Below are 20,822 nucleotides of genomic sequence, written 5' to 3' on the forward strand. Positions count from 1 at the left end.
GTTTCATCCTGTCAAGCATGCCTTTGAAGAGCAGGACATTTACATCTCCATAACAGGCCAGCTCAACATTAGTGGTAATAAAACTTGGGGGCATGGAAGGACTCTAGAATATGGTACCCATTTACTCCAGCCTCTGGGGACACAGGAGTGACTTACGGACAATTAGACTACTCTTTTGCCCCATCCCTGTATTAGTTTGGCATCTTAGAGTTGCAAATGTCTCGAACAATAAATATACCATCCAGGAGTAAATACCAAGCTCTGGATATGGCTTGATCCAAGGCCCAAACACTTTGGCTCTCTTCTGTTGGATTGGCTTGACTTGGAGACAAACTTTTCTCTCATGGTTGCAGCAAAGATGAGTTCCATTCAGTCCTGGTGCTAATCCTCCCAGATGTCCATCCAGCAGGAAAGAAAACATAACTTACGTCAACCTTTGTACACACATCCCAGGCTTGGTTTTGATCAGACTAACTTTAGTCACATGCCGATTCTTAAGCCACGCTGTGGGCAGGGAATGGAATTATGCTGAATTTTTATGCCTAAGCCATTGGTTCCATCTTGAATCACATTGGCTGTCTGGGGGTAGGTGGATAACCAAATGAAAATCATGATCAGTGAGCAGGAGGAAGTGGTTACAGGGTGGCAATCCAAACAGTGATGACAACAACAAATAAACTAAATAAACAAACTAGAATATTCTGCTCAGGATACCGTAACACAACATCACTGATTGGGTGGCTTAACAACAACTTTCTCACAATTCTGGAGCCTAGAAATCTAAGGTCAGGTGCAGCCGGTAAGGTTCCTGGTGAGGGCCCTCTTCCTGGCTTGCAGACAGCCACCTTCTCACTGTGTCCTCCCATGGTCTTTTCTCTGTGGCTCGTGGAGAAAGAAAGAGAGGACACCAGTCCTGTGAGATTAAACCCCCACCCTTATGGCCTCATTTAACCTTAATTACCTCCTTAAAGACCCAAATACAGCTATATTGGGAACTGGGTCTTCAGCATATGAATTTTGGGGATATAAAATTCAGTGTGGAACACAAGCAACAATGATAACCCCCAGCCGTGCATCTCTAATTAATCCTGTTTTAGGTGGGCTTTTATCCACCAGGAGTCAATTGTTTTTATGATCTTATAGTCTGAGAGTAAATGTGCTTAGGTAGCTTCTAATGGATGCTGTGAGGAACACCCAGCCATGCATTCAATCGGGTTGTATCTACTTAACGGCCATGAATTAAGGGACCAAGGAAGTTCCTGGAGACTGACATTTAGTTATGATTCTAGGACTATGAAAAAGTTTGAGAATCACCGGAAAAGAGACCTTGTGCCTTTTTGGAACTCATCTTTCAGAAGTGCCTTTAGTGAAAAGTTATGAGCTCCCCAGTAAAGGTGGAGACTTGAGACTACAGAATCAGACCCCCTGACATTTTGAATAATAGTGACGTGGTCCAGCTTAATCGCCCACACGTTCTATCAGATCTGGCTGCAAATGATCTTTGGATGTTAAAATTTCCTCTCAAATTTCCTCTCAAATAATGAAGCTTTCCATAGTTTGAAGACTCTGCTACATTAATTAAAGATAATTCCCCAAGACGAGCTCTGAAAACGTGATAAACAGGAACAGTATCTTTGCAAAGAAGGCATGGCCTTGCAGGAAGGCCAATGAAGGAATTGCTTGCAGGGTTACAACTCTGATTTCTTAATGTGAGTTACAACGAGCTTTTAAAAACTTCTTGTATTACTTTATCATGAATATTTATACATTATGTATTTATACACACACCTGCATATGCTTTAGAGAGTACATATGTGAGCATATATTCTCTTAACCGTACATGTCAGTCTTTTTATAAAATAAAAGCCTGGTATTTTTATAGATAAGATTACCTTTTAGTAAGGTTCACTTGGAACTTCACTATTGTATCAGTCAGAATAGGCTAGGTTACGTTGCAGAAACAAATAACCCTTAAGACAGAGAAGATTATTTCTCCTCCTGCTCCATGTACAACACAGTTTGTCCAAACATGAGACTTCATGGTTCACGATGATAGGATGAAGAGGAAGTGGAAAACCTACTACTAACTATTAAGTCTTCTGCCCAGGAGTAACACATGTCATTTCTGCTCCTTTTTCACTGGCAAATGCAAGCAATGTGGATTGGTGATGGTAGTGGTGGAGGGTGGTTTCCAATCCTCTGCTGGGCCAGGAAGGAGAGGGGGCAGTGTGGTGTCTAACACAATCGGGATCCCATGTCACACCAAGTTGGGCTCGTGATCGAAAAATTCAAAGGTGAAAAGTTGGAATTTATGGGGCTTCCCTGGTGGCGCAGTGGTTGAGAGTCCACCTGCTGATGCAGGGGACACGGGTTCGTGCCCCGGTCCAGGAGGATTCCACATGCCACGGAGCGGCTGGGTCCGTGAGCCATGGCCGCTGAGCCTGCACGTCCGGAGCCTGTGCTCCACAATGGGAGAGGCCACAACAGTGAGAGGCCCACGTACTGCAAAAAAAAAAAAGTTGGAATTTGTTCACCTATTCATTCAATACATCTTTACTGAGCACCTAAAATGTACCAGGCACTGTGCTCAATGCTAGAAGTACAATGGGGAGACAGGATAGAAATATTTTTGTTACTCGTAGAGACCTTCCAGTGGGGAGAGGTTACAACAAGTAAGTAGATAATTAAAATTCAGAGTGAGATGAGCTATGGCGGGCAAAGAACAGTGTGTCTTGGAAATACAGAAAACAGTAGTCGGCATAATGAAGGCTCCTACTGTTGTCTATCTCTCGCTTTCCAACTTAGTCCCTACTATTTCTGTGGGCATCTCGTGCCCTGTTTTCAAATCATTCTACTTGGACCCAATCAGCAATTGAAGTATTTGCTAAGTAGCTACCACATGTAAAGTATCCTGCTTGACACTGTTGTAACTGTTAGGAAGCTTATGGAAGAGGGTGAATGAGAAGATTTCTGTTTAACTCAGAGTGCTTAAAATCTAATAGGAGCAGTAAGACTATATAAATATGAATACAGAAGAGAATGTGGTATTTATCGTGAGACAGACCACCTAAATGTCAATGGGGGTATTTCTGATTTGGGGAATGGAGAAATGCTCATGATGAAGTGAATTTTAAGGTGGATTTTGTTGAATAAAGGGGATTTAATGATTAAAAAAATTGAGATTGAAGGTTATATTTCAGTAGGAAAAATCAGCTGGTGCAAAGAAACAACATTTGGAAGCTCCACATGTGCAGGGACTGTGATTACTTTATTCTTTATTACATTCCCAGCACTGTCTTGTGTCTTGTATCTATCAGGTGGTCAAAGAATAGTTTTTCAGTGAATTAATGAAGAAATAGGCAAATAAGGCATGCTCATTTAAGGAATGCAAACTAACAGTTTAACTGAAAGCTGGGGTTTTTGGTTTTTTTTTTGCGGTACGTGGGCCTTCCACCGTTGTGGCCTCTCTCATCGCGGAGCACAGGCTCTGGACGCGCAGGCCCAGCGGCCATGGCCCATGGGCCCAGCCACTCCACGGCATGCAGGATCCTCCTGGACTGGGGCACGAACCCATGTCCCCTGCATCAGCAGGTGGACTCCCAACCACTGCACCACCAGGGAAGCCCAAAGCTGGGGTATTTTAAGGCAAGTCATAAGTGATAAAGCTGGGGCCGAGTCAAGGTTTTGAATGCCATTGAAAATTTTCCTTACTCTTATGTTTATATAATACCAGAGTTTATGGAGGTGTCACAGACACATCGGTCCGTTGATCCTAAAACAGCCCCTTCAGATGGGCAGGGTGGTAATTATTGCTCTGAGGAAGGACTCTTAGAGAGACCAAGTCACTGTGGGGTGTCTGTCAGGAAGTGGAGGACCCAAGACTCGAACCCAAGACTTGGGGTCCACATGCAATTCCCATCCCTTCATACTGCATTGCCTATCTGTTCTGGATCAGAGCAGCACTTTTTGGTGTTTGGAAGCAGCAGAAATGACAATATCATAGACATTTCTTGCAAAATATGGGCAACTGAGAGAGAGGGACCAGTGATAAGAACATTGGAATAACATGAGAGAAGACTAAACTCCTGTAGTAGCAGTGAGCTTAGACAGGCTAGGATTTCTTTTTGACAGAGCTACAAGATTTGGGGATACATTCCGCCTCTGCTGGGCTACGGCTTAGGCCGGTGTTTCTTAGTGTCGGCACGATTAATGTTTCGGGACTTAAGTTCTTTGTTGTGTGGGGACTGGCCTGTGTATTGGTGGCTGTTTGTCAGCATCTCTGGCCTTTACCCATCACACGCTAGGAGCACAGCCTCTCCACCTCACCCCTCCCATGGTGACAACCCCAAATATCTCCAGACGTTGCCAAACTCCCCCTGGGAGGCAAAAGTCATCCCCATTCAAGACCACTGACCTAGCCAGTCAATTTTGATTTGTTTCCAGAAAGGCAGTGGATCTTAAAGAGCACATTGGGCATTTAGTGGGAAAACATGAAGGAAGGAAATGCGGTTTCATCTTATGGATTTGGGTTTCCTCCACTGACAGTGTGTAAACCACCTCCAGTGATATTAAGCAGGAAGTGGGTGGCCGATAGTTAATTCATATGACTGGTGCTGCATTTTCGACAATGAGTTTTCATTTTGTTCTGTTTATGGTCATTTTATTCAACTATTTGTGTTCAGCACCCAGCTTTATAAGTGTATATAATCCTATTATGTTCTATTCCATTATGGGAGCTTCCTAATAGAAGAGCACAAAGTAATAAAATTAAATGAACATCTTAGCTATTGTGTTAGCCTCACACATTTCCTGACCTTGGCTGGATTTAAGAGTGTTGTTCGGGGGTGGTGGGGAGGGGAAGGTTGACAATGGGTCACTGGAAAGAAAGACAAAGGTGCGGGCTTCCCTGGTGGTGCAGTGGTTGAGAGTCCGCCTGCCGATGCAGGGGACACGGGTTCGTGCCCCGGTCTGGGAAGATCCCACATGCCGCGGAGCGGCTGGGCGCGTGAGCCATGGCCGCTGAGCCTGCGCGTCCAGAGCCTGTGCTCTGCAACAGGAGAGGCCACAGCAGTGAGAGGCCCGCGTACCGCAAAAAAAAAAAAGAAAGACAAAGGTGCATGAAGCAGGTCTTTCCAAGATTGGAGAGAAGAATTTGGATACAACTGAAAATATTTTAAAGTGAGATGGCTAGAAATGCTGCCATCCTCCTACTCTTTCCAAAATTCCATAATAGAACCACAGAAAAAAATTCCTACATGGTGCTTTGCATTAGCTGCAGCAAATGTTGGTTTAGAGGAACTGAAAAAAGAATTTGCATGTTATATATATATATATATATATATATATATATATATATGCATAAATATGAATATAACTATGACTTTATAGCAGCAATTACAAAAGCATTTTCAAATGCATGTCATGTGGCGACAGTCCTTGTGCAAGGAAGAGCAGAGAGCACATTTTGACCTCACTCGGTGACTGGGCACGAGAGACAGGTCTGAGCAAGTCAGTTCAGGTCTCTGAGTCATTGTTTAGGTTTTCCATGGAAATGAAAGCTCAGGGGAATTTGACATAAAGTGTTTGCCGGCCTCTCTGGGTTTGTTACTCTCTTTGAGGGCCACTAATATCACTTCTCAGATGATGAGTATCAGCCAGTTTCCCTCCCAAAAGACTTGCTCTGAGTGCTTACCAGTGTTGCTTTGCAGAGAGATGGGGGTTTGGGGATGGGTCTCAGGCAGTCATTCCCTCAATGTGAAGACAGTATTAGGGAAATTTTGTGTGTGTACAACCAGACATCGCCTGTCTTCCCTGCAGGGAGCTTGTGACAGCTGAAAAAAATTGTTTATAGAGTGTTTTGAGCTCTCACTGGGGTGGTACCACAGAGACAAAGCTTTGATATGCCTCTTTCATCTCTTTCAACTATTACTAGTAAACAGAGGCTGCCTCTACCTTTCTCAAAGTCCCAAGTTTAAAACGAACCATTAGGGGTCCCAGGTTCCATTTTTTACCCACTCAGAGAAGATCGTGCGACCTCCTTTGTTAAAGAAAAAGCCTTCAGAATTTACAATAGATTTAAAAAAATCCAACACGTTGTAATGTTTAACTGTGAATGACTAAGATGTAGACCAAATGAATTTTCTTTGAAATATTCCACACGTTCAAATGAAAGAGGGAAATAGTTGGCAACATTTTGTGCTCAAAATTAAATGTTTGAAATATGGGAAGGGGACAGTTTTCCACATTCCGAGCAAGTCTATTTCATCTACTCCCACTTGAGGCTTCTGAACTTTGTAGCGTTTAAAAATCATTTGAGTCTGATTTTATTTTTTTAATGCTGCAATAGAAGCTGACCAATTTTCCCTGATTAAAGTAATATCTAATCTCTAGTAAGTGTCCTAGCATCTAGCAAGTAATCAATAAGTACTGTTTTTCAAAAATTGCTTTTGCAGAGCACAGGCCCTTCTCGCAAGATGAGGAAATAGTGACCCCAAAGCATCTGAGTAGGAGGAAATCTAGGCCAGTTGACTGAATGCTTTTCTTTAAATTGCACATGATCTCACATTCCCAAAATACCCATGCTCAGGAAAGCTATATAAGGCCATGTGGCAATTTACTCCCAGTCATATGTGCCTGATGGTTAGTACTATAGACTGCTAGGGCTCAAACGGACCTTTGATGCCACTTCTCAACCTCTGTCTTCGTGGAGTAGGAAGCAGAGCCTATGAGGGAGGGAAGTGACTCACCCAAGGTCATGCAGTTCATTTCTTACAGCATCTAGAGAGACCCCGCGCCTGACATCTGATCCAGCATCTTTATTCCACATTCCTGCCCAGAATGCTGGGTTCTGGGTATTGCTCACTTTTAAATACTGTCTACCATGAGATTCCATGGGAGGGCCATAAATGATTCAAGACGGCAGCAAATATGCTTGCAAAATATTGTGGTTTTTACGTTGAGTGTATAATTTGCATGTTGGTATTTTCATTACACTTGCTGTACTTCATATTGTTATGCTTTTAAAAATGGTTGTTCTCATGCATTCATTCAGCAAGTATTTATTGAGGGTCTGTACTAGGCACTGAAGGTGGTGGTGAGCTACATAGACAAGATCCCTGTAGCAAATCCTGTTGATGCCCCACCAGGTCCTCCCAAGTCCCACCATCCCCATGCTGGCCTCCGTGCTGGCCCCCAGTGTCCTACTGCAAACACCCGGGAATCTACCCCAGTGCTCTCTCTTAGCAGAATGACAGATGGTAGTTGGAAGGTAAATGACCCAACTTCCTCATGTTTTGGATGGGAAAACTCTGAGATGCATTCTACACCCTCTCCCCAAGCACCCCAGGGATTTGAACTCTAGTTGTCCACAGTGTAACCCGCTGGATAACGCATCCACTGCAGGCTTCCCTCACTCCCTGTGTCACCGGCTCACTCTCCCTCTAGTTTTCCTGGATCCCTTCCTACTAAACTGCCTTCACTTGAATCCTTGTGTCAGAGTCTGTTTCCAGTGGGGGTGCGGGGGCTGAGCCTCTTCTAAGACAGTCACGGACTTTGTGAAGCTCCAGTCCTAGTAAAGGATACAGACAAGAAATAATACCTGAAGTGAGTCAGGTCCTTTCTTGGTACATACTGAGAAGGAGGAGATGATAGTTAGTGAGAGGGGCTGAGAGAGGCTTGGGTTAGTGGTGAGGTCGGGGCTCCTCTGGGGTGTGATAGTTGCCCTGAAACCCGAAGGATGAGAGGTGGTGGTTAGGCATGAGAAGAGCCCAAACAGAGGATTCTGGAAGGAGGCAAGGAAACGTGCAGAGTGAGCAGGAACAGGAAAGAGACTGCTGTGGTCGTTTCACAGGAGATGGTGGGGGGGGGGGCGGGGGAGGCTGGGGGAGGCCACGTCGTACAGGACTCTAGTCATCATCAGGAGTTTATTCTAGATGCAAGGAGAAACCTTTAAATGATGTTAAGCAGGGGAATGCAATAATCTGACTGATACCTGAAAATAATTATCCCAGCAGCTCTGCAGAGGAGAGATTCCGGGGAGGCAAGAACAGAGCAGGAGATGAATGAGAAGGTTGCTATAGAAGTTTAGGTGAGAGATGATAGATGGTTATCAGCACCCAGGTTCAAGTGTTGATAGGGAATATAATCAAATAGAATTGAAATGCAGAGTACCTATGCATTGATATCTTTGTCTCTGAAACCATTTGTATGTATTTCAGGGGTTCTTAGCATTTTGCAATGAAGTAGCTTTGGAAAATCTAATGAAATCTGTGGATTTTCACACTGTGGATTTAAAAATGTAGATATACATGGAACACAATTATGAATTTGTGATGGGGGGTTTAGAGGTTATGGAGTCAGTTAATTTCTATGTGTACATGTGTGTATATCTTTCCCTTTGTACTGGTTAGGATAGGCTCTCTACCATAGTAAAAAAAGTCCTGAAGTGGAAAATGGTTCAAACACAATAGTTTATTTCTTGCATATGGATGAAAGTTGGAGGATACATAGCTCAGCTTCATTGGACCTCAGGTAGAAGAACTCGGTTTCTACACTGTCTGCATTCACCAAACAATACTGGGAGAATGAGCAGAGAATTTCTTTGCTATCTTCAAGTCATAACTTCCAAGTTTACCGTAATCATTGTCTTCAGTCTTCCTTCTGGACAAGTAGAAGGGGAAAGAGCATGGGGTAGCATACATTTATAAGTCATCCAGCCCAGAAGTGGTGCTCAATGCTCTGCACACCTTCCATTGGCTGGAATTTAATAGTATGGCCACGACTAACTGCAGGAAGGGCTGGAAAATGTAGTCTAGCTGTGGGCCCAGGGAAAAGAGGGAAATACAGACTTCAGAGAGCAGCTAGCAGTTTCAGCCACAAAACACATATTTTTCTTTAAATTTGTCACATTGGAGGTCTTCAGTGTTCCTTTTCTTAAGAACAGTGGACATAACTCACATTGGAAGTTTGAGGGAAGGGAAAGGATGGAGCCAATGAAGGCTGGTCAGGAGAAATCCAGGGACCCTTTTTTTTTTTTTTTTTTGTGGTACGCAGGCCTCTCACTGTTGTGGCCTCTCCCATTGCGGAGCACAGGCTCCGGACGCGCAGTCTCAGCGGCCATGGCTCACGCGCCCAGCCGCTCCGCGGCATGTGGGATCTTCCCGGACCGGGGCAAGAACCCGTGTCCCCTGCATCGGCAGGCGGACCCTCAACCACTGCGCCACCAGGGAAGCCCTCCAGGACCCTTTTGAACTGTGATTTCGGGAACTAGTTTAACTCAAAGTGAGCCCTCTTCTTGGTCTGTGGAGATGGGACTTATATATAAAGGTTGTGTCCTTAAGTAAAAGATTAAGTTTAAATTGAAGTGGAAACTTGGCCCCAAACGACACTATTCTGTGCCCTGAGGAACTGGAATTAATTTGAAGCAAACTATTACTCACTCCGATTATGTGTCAGTTGGAAAGAGAGATGATTGTATTGTCCACAAAGCGGTCCTTTGCATTCATTTCCTTTCCACTGCAATGACCAGTCATCCTACTTTGTGTGAGGTAACAGGCAGTCGGCTGCTCACCCAAGCACTTATGGAGTCTACTCTGGGCTCAACACTTTCCCGGCAGCAAGGAGCCCATAGCTCCTCTCTTATGTGTCCTTCGGGGAGTGGGTGTGGCCCACTCTCCGAAGGAGAGGAAGAAGAAGTTGGAAGTGAAGTGCATTTCTGTCAGTGAATCATATTCTCCCATTAGCTTCCATCATTAGAGATGCTTTTCTTGGGGGCAGAGGGTGATGAGTTTTGCCTTAAAATATAAAGAAATTTCAATAATTAAAATATATATATATATATATAAAGAAATTTCAATTGAGAACACAGCAAATTTTAATTCCTCCAGAGTTAGAAGAGCTGCTTTTCCTTCTAATATACAAAATCAATTTTTTCTGAAACTTACAAAAAAAATCCAGAAATGGCATTCTCTTGAGTTCAGAGCCCTTCTAAAAATCACATTTAGTGTTTGTACCATTCAGCACCACAGGGAAGATTAAATTTCTTCCATGTTGCCTGTTTCTCGCTCTTTCCTCTGATTCTCTCCTTTGCATCATAAATATTCCTTTTCAACCCCCTAAATTTTAGTGATTTCCTCTGAGAGACATTTGAAAAGGAATCTTTATTGCTATTTATTTTATTTAGAGTTCCATTTTAGAGCTGTTAATGTGTTAATACGCTATTTTCTTTTCTACATTCCTCTTCTCTGGATAGGGAAGATTGAACTTTCTTCAAGAAGAGATGGATTTAATTGGTTAATTTCATAATTTAGACTCTTTGTTGGTCTTGATTCCAAAAGAAGGAGTTCCTTTAAGCTCGCTGCAATTACATTTGCTTTTGAAGGAGCCCTTTATGTTGCAGTGAATAAAGTGTCTCTTATTAAGTAGAAAATAAATGAATCTTTGGCAGGACTCTGCTCCCAATGGGTGAAACATCACAGGAAATTGAGAAATTGTTTCTTTTTGGCCTTATGGGAAATTTTTGCGGGTGAAATTTAGTACCACGGTTTTAAGACTACTGCTTAAATTCATCAAGAAAAAGTCGAACAAAGGACAGTTCTTGGAAGGGAGACGTATCAATGTGATGGTGCTCTGCCTAATTTGTTAAATTTTCCAAGAACTCTGGCGTATGGTCAAGAAGATTATAGTCTCTCTTATGTAATAATTGTGTGACTGTTAAAAAGAACTTAGAAGTATTTTAGCAATTTAGGAATAAGTTTGTCAAAAGTTAGCCTCGTTGGATATCCTTTTATTTGTACCTACAAAAAGGGGTGTTTTTTTATGTGTCCAAGAAGAAATGTGTCCCAGCTGCAGCATCCAGCTTCTGTTCTCAGTTGGACTCTGGGCTCCACTTAAACTTGAGCAGATCCACTTGGGACACTAGACCTGGGTTCTGAGCTCCAGACCTGAGCCCCAGACACTGGATGCCTCCCTCTGAGGCTTTCTACACGTAGTCACCTTATTTGGGAATTATGCCCCACACGCATGCTGTGAGTTGAACCCCTTGCCTATTTTCCTGCCAGGTTCCTTGGAGACACTGGGCAGCATCACCATGTGTCTTGTAGTCTAAACCCAAGAACGTCCCTGTTCATTTCCGATATTCCCCTCAACTTGCAATCGATCGCCAAGTCCTCTTGATTCCCCTAAAGAGGCCGGACAGCCATCCCCTCCTCATCCCTGCCCCACCTCCCCACTACCTGGCTCAGGTAACAATTCTCTCAGGCCCTGATTTCTCCAGCAGCCTCTTCAACCAGTCTCTTGCCCTCAGTCTTTCCATTACATCATCCTGTTTCCATCCTGCAACCACTTTCTAAAATTAACTGTGATTATGTTCCTTCCTGGCCTGAAGTTGGTTGGTTGGTTGGTTTCTAGGGCCTACCTGCAATTTTCACCATAGATTCCAAACTCTTAACCTGGCCCTTGCTTATGTGTTTCAGCTTCTTTCCGCTTTCCAGCTTCATCAGCCCCTTGACAAATGAATGCTTCCCTCTCTAACCAGAACTGGACTATTTACAGTGAGAATGTCCTCCTCTGCTTTTTCGCATTCTTGGCAAATTTTAATCTATTGTCCAGAAGCCAAAGAACTCTCCCCCCTTACCTGCTCCCCCCTTACCTGCTTCCCAGATTCAGCTAGATACTCCTTGTTTGAGTTCCCATACACCCCGGTTGTACTTCCACGAGAGTTGATCCTTGATTGTAAACTCCTTGAGCGCAGGCCATACAGCTCTTTGTATTTGAATCTTCTGCTATGCCTGCTGAATAAATAAACAAGGAATGAATAACTACTTCTAGTGCTTTTCTATATATAAGATTGAATCCTAATTGAAGCGTTGTAAACGCTACAACATTTACATCAGCTTTGGCTAATTTTGGCTAAGTATTTTGGAGGATTGGAAAGGCAACTAAGAAAGAATGGAAAAACTGGATTTGGCATCGAAAGGCTGTGGCCTTTGCTAAGTCTGTCGGCCTCTCTGAATCTCAATCCCTTGTTAAGGAACTGGGATATATTACAGGGTTTGACTGAGGACTAAGGGAGAAATGTCTGAGGTGGGGGAGGCATTTTATGAATTATGATGATTGCACAAGTGTTACCTGCTTTATTCTTATGCTTTTCATACCTGTAGTTCTCCCTACTGCACCTGTGTCAAACACCAGCCTAGGACACATGGGGGGTGAGTGGCATCATGCGGCACAGATGGGAGGAGAGTACTTACCAGGTCTCTGTTCAGTTAGGTGGAGACCTACTAATGGCAGGATAGACGTCGGAAATGGTTCACCCTTAGCTTTCCCATTGGAAATACACTCCACCCTCTTGTACGCTGTTGGTGAAAGTAATACCTCATGTAGTGGGAAAACAATTAGGTAACGTGCATCGAGAACCTTAACAATATTTCCCCCTTTTGACACAGTAATTCCATTTCTGGGATTTATCTTGAGGGAATGATTTCTGAAAATGGGGATGGGAGCACCTAAGACGTGCAAAGATGTTCATTGCAGTTGTGGTTATGATAGTGGATGGTGGACAATAATCTGAATCAGGTAACCAGTGAGGAGTGCTATGGCCTTGCCCTTCAGTGGGCTCTCTGTAAGACAGAAACATGATTTTGAAAAAATACTCAAGTGAAAAAAGGAGTCCAGATATTCAATCCACGATTTAATTAAAACTATGTAAATCAAACAAGTATAGAAAAACAAAAAGTGACCAGTAGGAAAATACACTCCATTTTGAAAGAGATAAGTCGTAACTAAGAAATCCACAGGCACAGCCTGGCCTCGCTACACTGAGGACCCAGTGAATGAGGTCACTTTCTTCTGTGCAAACGAATCTTTCTTTGGCATTGGATAGAGGCCAGAGGCCTGCCTTTTAAAATCTGGAAGAAAGCATTCAGAGGAATAACAATCAGAAGTAAAAATTGGCTTAGAGCTGAAGTTGTAGAATACTAAGAAAGGAAAGGCTAAATGTACTTGAAAAAGATAGTATTCATGACAACTTTGTAAGGCATTTTTGAGTGTGCAGAGTGTTTTCGTATGTATTTTTCATTTTGATGGGCTCTTCTCTTATGTAGCTTTTTATCCTGCCTGTAAAAATCACTACAGATGTAAGGAGCTGAGAAACACAGTTACTACTTATTTGGGCTCCATTCCCTTTATTGGCCTCTTATCCAGGGATTTCCCCACTGTGCAGAGTTTACTTTGAACCCAGCGGAAATTACCTAGAAGGGAACAGTCGGGCCCAGGAAATAAATAGGCATTTCATTGTGGCATTATTCACTGGAGGACCTCCAAACATTTGGCACACTTTTTCCCACACGTGCCTCATGGAACCTTGTGTTATAAAGAGGCGCAGAGCTGCTGGGAGCTGCCCACCGTCACACAGCAAGTCAGTTGTGGAACTGTGGTCCCCTTTTTTCCTCTTGAATTCCCATCTAGTCCAAGTGTCAGTTCTCCCAGAGGATTTCACGTTCCTTTTTTGTACTGTCTGTCTTAGCTCCAGAAAAGATCTGTTTTCTTTGATTATTTTCCCATATGTCTGTGGTTGAGAGCCATGGTGCATTTGTTGAATGCACTGTGTTGTTTTCATCCCTGCAGTTCCCTGTTTGATGATTCGATACTTAAGGGAGAAGAGAGACAGTGAGAAGGAAAATCTGCTCAGTGCCTTTAACCCTAGGTTTGGGCAATTTTTCTCAAAGACAAGCTCTTGCTGTCTCTTATCTTATTCCAACCTCCATGTTCTCAGGATGAGAAATAAATCTTTACACAAAAATCCAAGGGTTAGTTTCCAGGTGTTTGAGGGGAAGCTTTGGTCCCCAGTGGAGCTTTTTGGGGCCGTTTGTTATTTCTCTAGGGACAGTGCTGAATGCTTCTGGTTTACGCTTCTGTTTCGAAGTTTATTTTATGTTTTGTTGTGGTTTTCAGATTTCTCATGGTTTGGATTTGGGAAAGTAAAATCAAGACAAGGTGTTGGTAAGTAGTTCCTCATTCTTTGGATAAGTAATGAGTTTGTGTTGTTTAATTAGGATGAAACTGCTTTGACTCTCTTTATACTTGTTGGTCCTTGATTCTTTTTCTGTGTTCCCGGTTTCTGATTTGCTGAAGAAAGATGCCTAGAATTTTCCAGAAAAGGAATATTGACTTTAGTAAACGGTTTTGTATTTTTGACATCACCTTGTTTTTATCCTATGGGGGAGTGTTAACCGTCATCCAGATCTAGCTTGTTGCTGCATTTTTAAGAAGGTTAAGGAAATAAAATGCAACTACACTCCAACTCCATGTACAGCAAACATTTGGCTGAATATTCAAGTCTGGGCAAGTTCGGATCTTAACTTTCTTCCATTGGCCAACATGTAATAAATTTCTGAATTGGGAAATCAGCTGTTCGTTTATGACCACTTCTCTTTCAAAGCAAGACTCTAACGTCCAGACGCTACGATTTGTGCTTGATTGCATTCTGTTCCTTGCATTCAGACTATGTGCTGGAAATTGAAAAGCAGAGTTTGTAGCTATGAAATGAATGCAGATAATGTACCTCATTACTGGGACTGGAATCAGGTGTGATCTCCCGGGACCTCCAATTTGTTCAGTATTTTCTATGGGTACAGAGACAATGAACAGGAATTGCTTAGAAGGCATGAAAACACAAACTGTCTTTACATCTTGCCTGTGTGTTTCCAAGATCTGGCCCCATCTTTAGTATCTGTTGGTTAGTATTTATTTCGGTAGCAAGGTTGGCTATAGGGAAACTTGTAAAATAGGGGAAGTGTACCAGGGTCATGGAGCCTTCCAGTTCTGAGCCATCCGCCCCGTACGTGTTCATCCCATCCATACAAGGAAGCCTGTTTCCTTTCTCTTTTTGAGCCCGATAGCAGATCTTTCCTATTGGACAGCCTTTCTCAGTGTCGGTCCAGTGATCCAAAATCACTGAACCCAGAGGTGGCAGACACTGAGCCAGAGAGGGCCTGAAGGGGGAAAGTCACCCTCACCCTTAGCTAGCCCCAGGAATTCCAAGACTAAAGCTCTTAACCAGCATAGAGAAAGTGGAGTGTGGCACAGTTGGAACATTAAGCTCCACCAGCTCAGGACTTGTCTGTGACTCCCCAGGGACAAATTTCAGATCCAGCTGATCATAGGCACTTTGCCAAGATAGCAGAGAGATTGTCCATACAGTCTTGAAGGTACCCTGTTCCAAGGCTTTGTGCTCACTCTGTGTATGGAGGTGAAGAGGGGAGTTGAGTGACAAACTCTCTCACAACAGCGCCATGAAATGGGGTCTTCCTTCCACTAAACAGCAGATCGGTGCAACCATGTAAATGTTTTGCTTTGGTTTTGTTTAAAATTTTTTTGAAGTAATATTTATTTTTTTAAAACAGAAAAGGATAAAGAATAAAACAAGCAAACGAAAACACCATTTATCCCTGTACCCAGAGAGTGTTTGTTAACATAGAGAAAAATTATACATCCATAAGATTTTTCAAAAATTAACAGTACAGAAATGTAAATATTAAACAATGTCTCTCTTACCCACCTCCATGGTTTCCCCCCACCAGCTCTCTCCCAAGAGATGTACCTATCACATATTTCTTATGTCCTTACAAAGAAAATAAATTTTATGGCATATATAGATCCTTTGAAAATGTATACACCATACTCTTACTCTTTATCTCCCCTTTAAAAATAAAATTAATAGTTAACTATGCTTATTGGCATTTTACATGGTGCAACCACGTACGTGTTTTCCAGGCCTGTTTGCTCTGCGGAGAGGCACTTGTTCCTGGAAAGCTTCAAAAACTGGGCTTCACCCTTTTAGGCTACAGCAGAGGGAATTCTTCTCCAGAATTGTTATTTCAGCTACAGTTCATCAGAAGTGCCGCTGCTTTAAAATGTAGGTTTTATGATTTTTCAGCTGTGGGGAGGCCACAGGTCTGGAGACGACTGCCACTGAAAATATCCTTTGTTACTCACAGATCCCAAGAGAAGAGGGCAGGCCATGACACAGTGGGGACCGTGGTGCTGAAGGGGGCAAGGGTCCATCAGGAGGCAGAGGGAGTAAGGGGAAAACATAGACAAGAGCCTCTATTGCGGTTTCTGCAGAAAGGAATGGGCGAGGCAGGGTAAGCAGGTTTAGGACTGGCTGGGTTGAGTAAGGTCAGTGGGCTCTGGGATGTAGGGACAGTCCCCAGTTGTCTTATACCTGGCTCTGGGATGATGGGGCAGGTGGATAGTGGACTGGAGTGTGAGAGCCTGGTAAGTGATGCGGTTGGGGGCGTAGACTGTGGATTGGTCAGTTTGTATATGAAACGTACTCTCGTAGGCAGGTACTTTATTATCTCTAGGAATTGGCAGTCCCTTCTCTGTCACCAAAGCCTCAGATGTTGAAGCATCAGAATACAGAAAATAAAAGACATGGTTAATACAGCTATTTAAGAAGAATAATCTGTCTCTCTCCTTGAAGACATGTTGGTCTTGAGAGAAGGAATCTCTTTCTCCAGATGACTTACATCAATTCTTATCAGGGAAAAAAGTCTCAGTCAGGTTTAAAAATGTCTGTAAAGTCATTTATGCAGGATACGTTACTGAGCAGCTCTGGTAAAAGAAAAGTGCCTCTTTGCATGTGAGACATATTAAAATAAAAATGGGCTAAAAATGTTTCCAGGCATAGCTCCTACTTGTCAGCTCAGTAATTAGAACTATGTACCCCAAGCTCAGCAAGCCGCACATACCCAGCAATTTAAAACTTTGTTAACATTGTAAGACATCTTTTCAAGTCCTCCTATGAATTTCTCACCCGCTGTGATGTGCCCCTGACTCTTCTTCTGTCTGTCTTTTTGGGGTGTTTTCCCCACGTGCACAGACACATAACGAGACATCCATGATATGCGCAGACAGGCTGCTGTCAAATTATATAGACATTCATCTTCCCCCCTGAGAGCTTTCCCCCTTTGCAGCTTTGCTGTGCTCCATTCGATCAAAATGTTCATAGAAAAATGGCTGAATCTCTGCAACCTTGCCAGCTGTATCAATCTTCCAGGATTTGGAACATCAATAATGAAGAAAACAGCACTTGAATTAACATTCCAGTTGATAAACTGTTGAGGTTTATATGTCGCTCAGATTTGTCAACAGTGACCTTCTGGCAAAGTGAAAAAGCTTTTGAAAGATTACCTCTGGTGCTTTATACCGCTTCTGTGCTTAAAAAATTTCCCCCCAAACAGAGAACCTCTCCCCTTGGAATCTGTTACCTCAGAGTTGGGGGTTTTACTCAGCGAGGCCACAGGAAGGAAAGGGTGTCCTCTGATGATGGAGAAGCGAAGAGCAAGTCCCTTGGTTGAACTCTTTAAGTAAGGCTCCACTGTGTGCATGGCAGATGCTTCAGAGCCCTAATTCCTGGAGGAATTTCAACATTGTCTTCTAAGTATCATCCTCCTCCAAAATGATTAAATGCTATGGGAATGTGGATAGCCTGTCCTGGGCCAAAAGGGAATCAGAGGAAAAGCAACTAGGATCAGTGCGTTTCTAATTGTTGCAGGGAGTCCAGAAGCAGATATCGCTGGCCTTCTGACAGCATGTGGAGTGTTTGAACATGACAACTCTTGCATTTCTGGGGGTAAATGTGAAGCCTGGAATCTGTTGAGAAATGTGTGGCCTCTACCGCACCCTTCCCGGGGAGCTCGGACAGTAGCGTGCTTTGGTAACGTCGAAGGAGGGGACAGCTGCACCGGGACTGGAGCAAGGGAGCCCATGATGGGAAGGTTTTATTGACAAGATGCAGAAAGCTTAGCATAACACATGTCCATTTTCCACCTCTGGGTTTAAGCTCTGGGTGTCACGAATCATAAAACAGGGATGGTTAAGGATATTAGAAAGGACTTGTCTGTGTAGCTATTCTTGGCAGAATTTCCACTGTTTACTAACACTGGTGAGCTAGGCTCAAGATGAATACAACTGGTAAGCTTGCCTTTGCTTTGAGTGTTCTGTGGCTTCTAAATTGGCTGTGTGAGGACTTGCTTGCAGAATTAAGCCAGAGTGTATCATTAAAAGCAACTTAAATACACATCCCCTTGAGAGAGTGTTTTTAAAAATTACCTATAGGGCTTCCCTGGTGGCGCAGTAGTTGAGAGTCCGCCTGCCGATGCAGGGGACACGGGTTCGTGCCCCGGTCCGGGAGGATCCCACATGCTGCAGAGCGGCTGCGCCCGTGAGCCATGGCTGCTGAGCCTGCGCATCCTGAGCCTGTGCTCCGCAACGGGAGAGGCCGCAGTAGTGAGAGGCCCGCGTACCGAAAAAAAAAAAAAAAAAAAAACCTATAATAGCAGTTGGCTGCCTCCTGCCTAGTTTAAGATTCAGCTAGCTGGGGAATGTCGTTATCCCTACAAACTGTGATAATCCCCATATAAGAGGGAAAATGGATCTTGGAGGTTGGGGGATGGATTACCGTGATATTTCGTAGGGAATTCAAAAAAGTATGATACAACAACTTTTGTTTCTATTGCTGTGCTTCTTACAGAAAAAGTAAAATGTGAGGAAGAGGGAGAGATTTGCTGGAGGTGCTGAAACGTCCTGGGGGGCTGGGCAAACGCACGTGGTCTTGCTCAGGAAGTAGCGATTAAGGCTTTCGTTTAACCAGTACACATTTGTCTTCTCCGCACATTGGATTTTGCCTTCTCATTGCCCTCCCTTTGTCTTTCCTCCATATCCTTTTCTTCCTGTCTTCCTCTTAGCTTATTATAGTAACCCTGGCCAGTGGGAGCCTTCTGGAAGACCCTGCACCTATTCAGGATACTGTAGAATCCTGTGTACTATACTAGGGGGCTTTGTCTACTTTCCCTGTAGGGCGTGTCTGTCAAAAGCCACTGAGATCTTAATTGTTTGCAAGTTTTCAATGAATGTAGACCTTTATCTTTGTGAATGTATTTTTGGTTGCAAACATTATAGGTCAATGGTTGAATTGTTTAGATAAGATACAGTAGACTGTATTTATGGGTATATACGTTCTGAGACTCTGGACTGGAAAGTTTAAATCTGGTATGAAAAATGTTATGGTTATTGCTTTAGTATAAAGACATCCATGTAATGACACTACAAATAATGTTATGGCTAAAGGCAAAACAGGGAACTTTGCTATGGGATTGGACCATTATTTTGCGCGCAAAAGTGGTGCCGCTGCTGAGAGAATATACAGAAAGTGGAGCATAGTAATAGGACAGGCCGATGCAATTCTAGTCAACCAGTTATTCATAAGTTTATTTAGTAATACTTAGTAGTAATTCATACTCATGAAGCACATTTTCATGTCAGTAGTTTCATTCCAGTCTCAGAAAGTAACAAGCAGATACTATTTTGCATATTTTACACATGTAAGCAGATGTAGAGGTACAAAAAAGTTAAGTGATTTGTCCAGAGAGTGGTGAAAGGATCAGACCTTTGAACTTCTAGGACGTCTTTCAGTACACTGTACAACAGGAATCCTAGATTCATGCTGGGAGTTTCAATGAGAGCGTGCTCTAAAGATGTTCAGAGAACAGAGAGGAAAGCTGCATATGGAATTACAGGAGAAGGAAGTAAAGAAATTGGAACCCTCACACATTGCTGTTGCGGATATAAGACATGTTGTGCAGCCACTTTGGAAAACAGTTTGTCAGCTTCTGAAAAGGTTAACCGTAAAGCTACTATATGACCCAGCACTTCCACCCAAGAGAAATGAAAACATATATCCACACAAAAACTTGTACACGAGTGCACATAGCTATATTATTCATAATGGCCAAAAATTTTAAACAACCCAGATTTCTAACAATTGATGAATGGGTCAACAAAATGGGGTGTATCCATGCCATGGAATATCACTTGGCAATAAAAAGGAATAAAGTAATGATGCATGCTACCACGTGAATCAACGTTAAAAACGTTAGGCTAAGTGAAAGAAGCCCCAAAGATCACATATTATATGATCCCATTGATGTGAAATGTCCAAAATAGGTAAATCCATAGAGGTAAAAAGTAAATTTGTGGATGCCCAGGGCTGGAAGCGGGGAGAATGGGAAGCGACTGCTAATTGAGATGATAAAAATCTCCTAAAATTAGATTGTAGTCATGGTTTCACAACTCTTGGAATATGCTAAAACCCACTGAATTGTACACTTTAAATGGGTGAATTTTAGGTATGTGAATTATAGCTCCACAAAGCCATGAAAAATTACAGGAGAATATGTATTTTTCCAACTCCAGGCCCAGCCTCAGTTATCAGCAATGATGATGACTCTGCCAGCCCACTCCATCACATCTCCAATGGGAGTAACACTCCGTCGTCTTCAGAGGGTGGCCCTGATGCTGTCATTATTGGAATGACCAAGATTCCTGTCATTGAAAATCCCCAGTACTTTGGCATCACCAATAGTCAGCTCAAGCCAGACACATGTAAGTACAGCTGTTTATACTTATTGGCCCATTTGCTGCATAGCTGTATCAAGCAGCATGCTTATCAGAGTCCCTGACGAGGATGACTGAGGGGAGGGTACCATGTGAAATGTCTGAGTATCCTTGGGGCTTTGAGCCCAAGGAATAGATCATTTAGTTTGTTGATTATGGAGTTCTCAGGGTGTGTCTGCTGCTGGGATTGGAACTGTGGGCAGATACTGACTTCTCTTGAGATCCATTTTCCAAAACCATTTGTCAACATGAAGTTGGAATCGAGGCATGCTTATCTTGAAAAAGATAGACAGAAACCAGAAGTGCCATTAGAATGCACATACATCAGTTACAGAAGACAAGCAATTGGTGGGATTTAAATTTGG

General features: G+C 43.1%; 1 protein-coding gene across 5 annotated transcripts in view; it reads left to right on the forward strand.

The window, feature by feature from the left end:
* The window catches only part of NTRK2 (neurotrophic receptor tyrosine kinase 2), a 383,847-nt gene that overhangs the window by 194,216 nt on the left and 168,809 nt on the right, over positions 1–20,822 (forward strand). For 3 of the 5 annotated variants that reach the window (XM_067744760.1, XM_067744761.1, XM_067744763.1), the window contains one exon: positions 20,257–20,445. In XM_067744760.1, the coding sequence (XP_067600861.1) occupies positions 20,257–20,445 (189 nt within the window). Of the gene's footprint in view, positions 1–13,950; positions 13,999–20,256; positions 20,446–20,822 lie in introns of all 5 variants that reach the window. The other 2 variants (XM_067744759.1, XM_067744762.1) reach the window with 1 other exon arrangement.

Source organism: Pseudorca crassidens, chromosome 7 (genome assembly GCF_039906515.1).
Source record: "Pseudorca crassidens isolate mPseCra1 chromosome 7, mPseCra1.hap1, whole genome shotgun sequence".
Lineage (NCBI taxonomy): Eukaryota > Metazoa > Chordata > Mammalia > Artiodactyla > Delphinidae > Pseudorca > Pseudorca crassidens.